The sequence below is a fragment of the Myotis lucifugus genome, unplaced genomic scaffold (assembly GCF_000147115.1).
Source record: "Myotis lucifugus unplaced genomic scaffold, Myoluc2.0 scaffold_1, whole genome shotgun sequence".
Classification (NCBI taxonomy): Eukaryota; Metazoa; Chordata; class Mammalia; order Chiroptera; family Vespertilionidae; genus Myotis; species Myotis lucifugus.
Genome location: NW_005871049.1, coordinates 34,980,446 through 34,988,271, shown reverse-complemented (window position 1 = coordinate 34,988,271; position 7,826 = coordinate 34,980,446). Strand labels below are relative to the sequence as shown.

General features: G+C 35.3%; 1 protein-coding gene across 2 annotated transcripts in view; it reads left to right on the top strand.

Moving 5' to 3' along the window:
* The window catches only part of FBXO8 (F-box protein 8), a 40,172-nt gene extending 35,416 nt beyond the window's left edge, over positions 1–4,756 (top strand). For both annotated transcript variants that reach the window (XM_006081897.3, XM_014456770.2), the window contains exons 5-6: positions 1,046–1,242; positions 2,532–4,756. In XM_006081897.3, the coding sequence (XP_006081959.1) occupies positions 1,046–1,242; positions 2,532–2,719 (385 nt within the window). In that variant the 3' untranslated portion in view covers positions 2,720–4,756. The remainder of the gene's footprint in view (positions 1–1,045; positions 1,243–2,531) is intronic.
* The last annotated feature ends 3,070 nt before the right edge of the window (positions 4,757–7,826 follow it).

The following is a 7,826-nucleotide window of genomic DNA, read 5'->3' as shown; positions in this document are numbered from 1 at the left end:
ACACACACACACACACACACACACACACACACAAATATTTATATAATTGTAAATGGCCTAAATGTATATCATTAGAATTGTTACATTCATAAGATGGGATACTGTGAAGCCATTAAAAAGGAGAGTTAGACCTATGTATAGAGACAGAGCCCTGGCTAGGTAGGTCAGTTGATTAGAACATTGTCCTGATACACCAAGGTTGTGAGTTTGATCCTGGTCAGGGTATGTACAAGAATCAACCAGTGAATGCATATATAAGTGGAGCAACAACTCAATGTCTCTCTCTCGCTTTCTGTCTTTCTTTCCTTTCTCTCTAAAATCAACAAATAAAAAAAAAATTTTAAGACAGAAAACTGTTGACAATATACTATGTAAAATAAGCAAAAAAAATTTCTAGAACAGCCCTAACTGGTTTGGCTCAGTGGATAGAGCATCAGCCTGTGGACTGAAATGTCCCAAGTTCGATTCTGGTCAAGGGCATGTATCTTGGTTGTGGGCACATCCCCAGTAGGAGGTGTGCAGGAGGCGGCTGATCGATGTTTCTCTCTCATCGATGTTTCTGACTCTCTGTCCCTCTCGCTTCCTCTCTATAAAGAATCAATAAAATATATTTTAAAAAATCTAGAACAATAGACAGTACATGTAGACATGTAAAAAAGTGTGCATAAACAGTTGTTACCTCCGGTGATGTAGATTGATATGGAAGGTGAAGACTCCTTATTTTCATAATTAAAAATTAAAGAATTATGTTGCTCATTTGGACTTAGCCAAGAAGACACTTGAAAAATAACTGCCCTTTACAATATTGAAAATCTTAGTTTTTCATTTTATAATTAGAAATACAAGTTTTACCTTGTTTTGTTATTCTATTTATGAAATATTTTTAAATTATTTAATTCCTTAAATAATTCACAGTTTTTTAATTTTAAGAATTATATATACTTTATAGGCTTAGCTGATCTGGTACTCAATAATAAAGTATTTTTATTCAAAAACTGATGATTAATAGAGAAAAGTTAACTAAAGCTGTGTCTTTTTCTTTTAGGAGAGATGTCTTGGATGACCTTGTAACACTGCATAATTTTAGAAATCAGTTCTTGCCCAATGCACTGAGAGAATTTTTTCGTCACATCCATGCCCCTGAGGAGCGTGGGGAATATCTTGAAACTCTTATAACAAAGTTCTCACATAGATTCTGTGCTTGTAACCCTGATTTAATGAGAGAACTTGGCCTTAGTCCTGGTAAGAATATAGATAGTGAATTCCTTCTCCCACTCCCTCCTTCAGGTAAAAACAGTAGTTTATGAGACATTTTTCTCACTATAAGGAAAAATTACAAATACTTATTTTACTGCTTGTAGCAGTGACTACTTTAGTTTGCCGTAGCTATCATTTATATATAGTTAATATGCTGTCTTAGGAGGAAAGTTACACTTAGCTATATAACTTTTAAAAAATTGAGTATTGGTATTTTTACTAGTCTAATTAAAAAGTTGAGAAATTGTAACGCTTTTAATAATTTACATATTACATAGGTAAAACCTAGGATTTTTCTAATAAAATGTTTTTCATACAACTAGTGTTCATTGTTTTTGTGTGTGTGATAGAGCCTGAGTTACTTACATATTTTTTCACATGATATAGCTTTACTTATTGCTTCATATCAAAAATTTTATTGTACTTACCTTACTAAGAAGAGATTACAAAATACCTATCATATGAAATTTGTTGAACATTCTCTTATAAGACATTAGCTTTGTTAAGACTACAGGATTCTGAAATATAAACACCACAGTGGTAGCAAGTAGTAGTAGCAAGTATCATGAACTTTGTTACTATTTTAATAGTAAACAACAAGTATTGCCCTAAGGATATATATAAAGAAGAAAAGTTTTTTGTTGCATGGTGCTCAGCTTTAGCAATCTTTTCCCGAAAGATTTACTTTTGAGATTAATATGTAAATTCTATAGACCCTTAAAATGCCTATCTCAAATAATATTATTTTACTAACCTTATGAATTATTTAAATCTTATTGTACTAAGTTAATACAATTTTTGTCATTAAAGATGCTTTCAAATTAAATTAGGGTTTTATAAAAGCATATGTAAATAAATATGTGACTTCTTTTTAATGGAAAGATAAATATACTGACAGTACAAATATTTTATGGTGAGTTGAATGGAAATATCACATTTGAAAGCAAGATGAAAATAAAGCCAATTATGAACTTGTAAAATTTAGAGTGAGTTTTCATGATAAACTCTTGACCTATTCTGAAGTTCTTTTGAGTTGAAGAAAGTGCTGAATTGGTATTCAGTTAGGATAAGCAAGCATCCCTGTTTGCCCAGTACTGGGGAGTTTCCCAGGACACAGAATTTTCAGTGCTAAAATTGGGAAAGACCCAGGCAAACTGGGATGACTTGGTAATCCTATAATTAGAATCTAATCTTGATCTCTTGAAATTATGAACATTTTTGCATGATATGATGCCTTTGGAACCACATTTTGAAATGCTTCTTTTTCCTTCCAGATGCTGTCTATGTACTGTGCTACTCTTTGATTCTACTTTCCATTGACCTCACTAGCCCTCACGTGAAGAATAAAATGTCAAAACGAGAATTTATTCGAAATACTCGTCGGGCTGCTCAGAATATTAGTGAAGATTTTGTAGGGCACCTTTATGACAACATCTACCTTATTGGCCATGTGGCTGCATAAAAGCACAGTTGCTAGGACTTTAACTTTTAACTTCAAACTAAAGCTACCCAAGGACTATTTAGCAGATATGGGGGTTACATTAGTGCCAGTCTTTCTAGCCTCTGTATACAATCAAGCTTGAGTGTACAATCTTGTTTTCTTTTCTATTTTCTTTTTTAGTCATTTTCTTGAGGAACTAAAGAATTTTGCAGAATTTTTCTTAATTTTGCTTATCATGTTTGCACAAAGCAGAGCCATTGTCTGACACAGCTGTTTAAGAATGTTAAACTGACATTATACTCTAAAAGATGGTATATTTGTGTATTAGATTTGCCTGAAAAACTTTATTCACTTCCATTCTTTTTTAAAATACCATGTAATGTGTACATATTTAACTAGAGATTTATAATCATAATTATTTTATTGTAAAAATTTTAACTAAAACCTTTCCTTTTTCTCTCAAACTGAGTTCTGAAATTTTTTTGATTCTGATATGAAATTATTAGTCTTTATAAAAATTGAATCTTACTTTGATACAATTAGTACCAGCTTCTCTTCCCTTTGAACTTTGAAAAGAGTATTGATTTGTTAGTATGCAAAATAGGCACTTTTTTTATAATATAAATTTATCACTTTTAATTTTTAAAACTTCTGGGTTAGTCAAGTCACAATAACCTTTAAAACACTTAAAATAGCAAAATATGTTTAAAAAGATTTACATAGATAAGAACAAAATATTATTATAACTTATATTTGATGTAATTAGTCAAACTGTACTATTGTCCTAATGTTGATGATTTCTATTCAGTATCAGTTGAGAAAGGGATATTGTGAATGATAGTAAATATTCTTTATTCTTTCATTCAGTAAATATGTACCAAGGGTCTTCCACATGCCAAGCCCTGTGGTAGGTACGCGTGAAACCTAGACATGGGCTCTGCCTTCACAAATGTTACATGGTAAGGTAATGAGAGGAAAAATACTGCTTAATGGAGAGGAAATGTATGAAGTATATCTTAATTAACAATTATTTAGTAATTAAAACACTTAACATTGGAATGATAACAGTATATTTATATAGTAAGTCAAAAGTTCCCTGGAAATACCTCTAAGTGAAGAGCATCAGCTTTGGAATGATACACTATGTGGTGGATAGAGCTGCTAGTTTATGGGAAGAGAACTGGAGGAGCAGGAACTCATAACTAGAGGTGTGGAATCAGTTTTCTTCCAGATTTGGCCCTAAGTCAATATTACAACTGAATGATGTACTAAGAATTTTCAAGGACAAATCATAAGGTAATCAACTTTTGAAAGTCAAAGGGAGTTTTCGACTGGTAATAAGTAAGCACTTTCTAAGATTGTGAAGCAAATACTCTAATAAGTTTCACAGGTACATCATTTTGAATTCCATGACAAAATAATTCTAATCTTTTTCAGAACTAATTAATTAACTTCAAAACTATCATGGAATTTTCAAACAACGAGTAGTGCTAACATCGTTTCTATTTTCCAGTGCATGGCACTTTGCCCTCTCTATCTCCTTCTGTCTTTTCTATGTACTCCTACCTAGATTCTGCCATTCAGACTTTACTGCATTCTCTTTACCACATAGTTATCCATCTCTGTCCATCAATCAGCCTGTCTTACTGTTTTGGATACAGGCCATCATAAGTTTCAGACATCAGTACACTTCATTCCTGAAGATTTCAACTTGAATATCATTTGCTAGAGATCAATTTTTAAGGCTTTTTTTTTCTTTTTAGGTAAAATTGACATTTAATAAAATGCATAAATCTTAAATATACTAATTAACGAGTCTTCACAAATGCACACACCTATGTAAAACAAACCCATGGTAAGCTGTAACTCTACAAAGCCTGTTTACAGTTACTGTTGTACCACTACACATAAAAACTTAGTAACCACATAGGCGTGTTTACCTCATTACCGTTATTTTATAGTTGTCATGTCTTACAAATAGCATGTTATGTCATTTTATTGTGGAGTTTATAGTTTGCTTTGTACAGTCATATATTTTAAATAAATTAAGGAAAAATACTCTTATTTTTACCCACACCATCATTTCTAATGCTCTTATTCCTTTCTCTTCAGTAGTATCAGTCATTTCAGCCTGAAAAACTTTAATGTCTATTATAGTGCAGGTCTTCTGGCAGTTAAGTGTCATCATTTTCTTTTATATATAAAAATGTCATTTTGTTTTTCTTTTTGAAGAATATTTTTGCTGAATATATTTCTGTGTCAACACTCCCCCTCCCCCACACTCTTTGGCACTTGAAAGGCATCGTTTCATTGTTCTGCCCACCCCCTTTGTTTCTAATGAAAAGTCAGTAGTACTTAAATTGTTTTCCCCCTGTGCATAATGTCATTTTCCTCTAATTGTTTTATTTTGTAAAATAGTTTTTCAGCCTAATTTTCTCTTTCCTTTCCTTCTTTATACATATGCTAGGCCTTTTGATGTCTCACATATGTGTGGTGTTCTGTTGACTTCCCCCTCCCCCCCCCCCCCAATTGGATTGCTTCTCTTGATCTATATTCCAGTTCACTTACTCTCTGGTAATCATTATTTTAAGCCCATTCAATGAGCTTTTATTCTTTCAATTACTATATTTTTTAGTTCTAGAAATTTCATTTAGTTTTTATAATTTATACTTCTATGCTATTTTCTACCTTTTCATTCATTACAAGCACATTTTCTCTTACAATCTTAAACATAGTTATTATAGCTGCTTTAACATCTTTTTCTGTTTATCTCAATATCGAGATCATCTTAGTGACGGTCTTCCTTGATTGTCTTTTATGAGTAGATTATCTTTTCCTGTTTCTTCATAGGTTAGTAATTTAGATTTTGTCCTGGACATGGTGAATAAAATGTAGAAACCCTGGATTCTGATATGTTTCTCCAAAGACTTCTTTTTAAATATGTTGGCAGTTAATTTGGCTGAATTTCTGTTGTAAGTTCTTGCTCCCTTGCAATTGGTGGCAGCTCAAATCTCAGTTTAGTTCTTTAACCTAGCTGCTGAACTTGGAATCTCTCCTGTGCATGCATGCTTCAGAGATCAGCCAAGAGTTTGGGGCAGAGTTTATACATGGACTTCAGGCTTTTTCTCTGGTTCTTTCCTTGCCATTATTTCTTCCTTAACTTTTTAGCAGCTGCCATTGCCCCAACTCTGTCCTATGGTTCTTCAAGTCAGAAAAGCTATAGGCTCCTGTGGTACAGAATGGGGACTGCCCTCAGGCTAAGAGCTATAAGCATTGGGAAAGTCACTCACTGCTATTTTCTTCCAAGTGTTCTCTGTTGCATCAGCCTATTTTAATTTTAATTTATTTTTGTTGTTAATCCTCACCTGAATATTCCATTGCCTTTTTTTTTTTTTAGAGAGTGGATGGGAGGAGGAGAGACAGAGAGCAGAGAGAGAAACATCGTGGTAATCTATGTGAGAGAGACACATTGATTGGCTGCCTCCCACAGGCAGGGAATGAAGCCTGCACAAGGTATGTGCCCTTGACCGGAATTGAATCCAGGACCCTTCAGTCCATTGGCCTAAGCTCTGTCCACTAAGCCAACCTGGTTAGAGCCATCAGCCTGTTTTTAGCTTGCTTTCCATTACTTTGAGGTAGTCGACATTTTTTGTCCTGAGTTTGTGATTTTTATCTGTTAGAGGGTTGGTCTGAAAGACCAACTTTATCTGGCCATTATTTGAAATGGAACCCTCTCCAATTGGACAGTATTCTTTTTACTACTTCCTATACTTAATAAGGATTTGTTCTTGGTGATTTTTAAATTTAGGTGAGTAGAAAATTTTTTAAATGTTCTGTCTATGGACTGCCACCCAGAGGCAGAGCCACGAACTGACTCTTCTGTAAATACATTATAGGAGACTGCTTCATGCAGTGTAGGACATGACATACTTGGATTTTCCCTACTAGATGCCAGTGGCTTCCCTGTCATTGTGACATACAAATAATGTCCCAGTGTTTCCAGATGCCTGCTGGGAAGGCATATCCCCTAAAGTTGGGGACTACTGGAACTTCCTTCAGATACAACAAGCTTGTCTCTCTAAAGTACAAACTTCTGATACCATTATTTAAAGGCTTTTAATGCCTCTCTTCTCTACAAAACTAAGTAAAGCCTCCTTAGCATGGCATATAAAACCCTTCATAATCAAGCCTCAGCTCTTATTTAAAGCCTCATCTCCTTCAATGTAGTGCCTGGTCTATCTTTGCCTTTTATAAGCTGTTCTTTATGTGATATCCTTCTCTCCCTTCTGTATCTAAAGTTCTAAGATGCACTCCAAGTATATTTTCTTCCTCAAAGCTATCAAAGACTGTCTTTATCATACTACCACTGGTGTTAATTGCTTCTTTCTTTGTGAACCGTAGCACTTTGTAAATATCCTATCTAATAAAGATGGAATATGCAAGTTGACCATAACTTTGCAGCAAAGATGGCGGTACCCACAGCCAATAAGGAGGGAATATGCAAATTGGCACAACAAGGCGAGAGGCAGAAAGGCGGCTCTGGGCCAGAGTGAAGGCGGAAAGGCAGCTCCAGCCGGAGCGAAGGCGGTGCTAGCAGAGGGGAAGGAAGGCCTATTCTTGTACGAATCTTCGTGCATCGGGCCTCTAGTATTATTATAATTATACTCTAACCTACATCTCCTCCATTATCAGAATATGGTCTTCTTAAGAGGTCAAGGATTGCTCCCAACCTGTCAGATTTCATTATAAGAACTAAACTAGGCAAATGCAGAGGAATTGGAGAGGAGAAAAAAAATAACACTGGAAATCTATAAGATTTGGTGATTTTAGACAAAGTTTTCTAAGATGAGGATCTGATTGGCTTATTATCAAAGACTGGAGGCTGGTGCACGAAATTCCCACATGGGTGCGGTGCCTAGGCCTGGCCAGCAATTGAAACGCCAGTGTCTGGAGTGGAAGGGCAGGTCCCAGCTGACCTCTGGGCCCGGGGCAGCATCTGGGACCCCAGGCCCCTGCACACCCCCCTCCACCTGAGTCATCGGGCCTCTGCCCTGCTCCCTCAGTGCCTGGGAGCCAGCTGGTCACCATCTGCGGGGTGATCAACGGGGCGTTTGGGCCCCTACTGGAC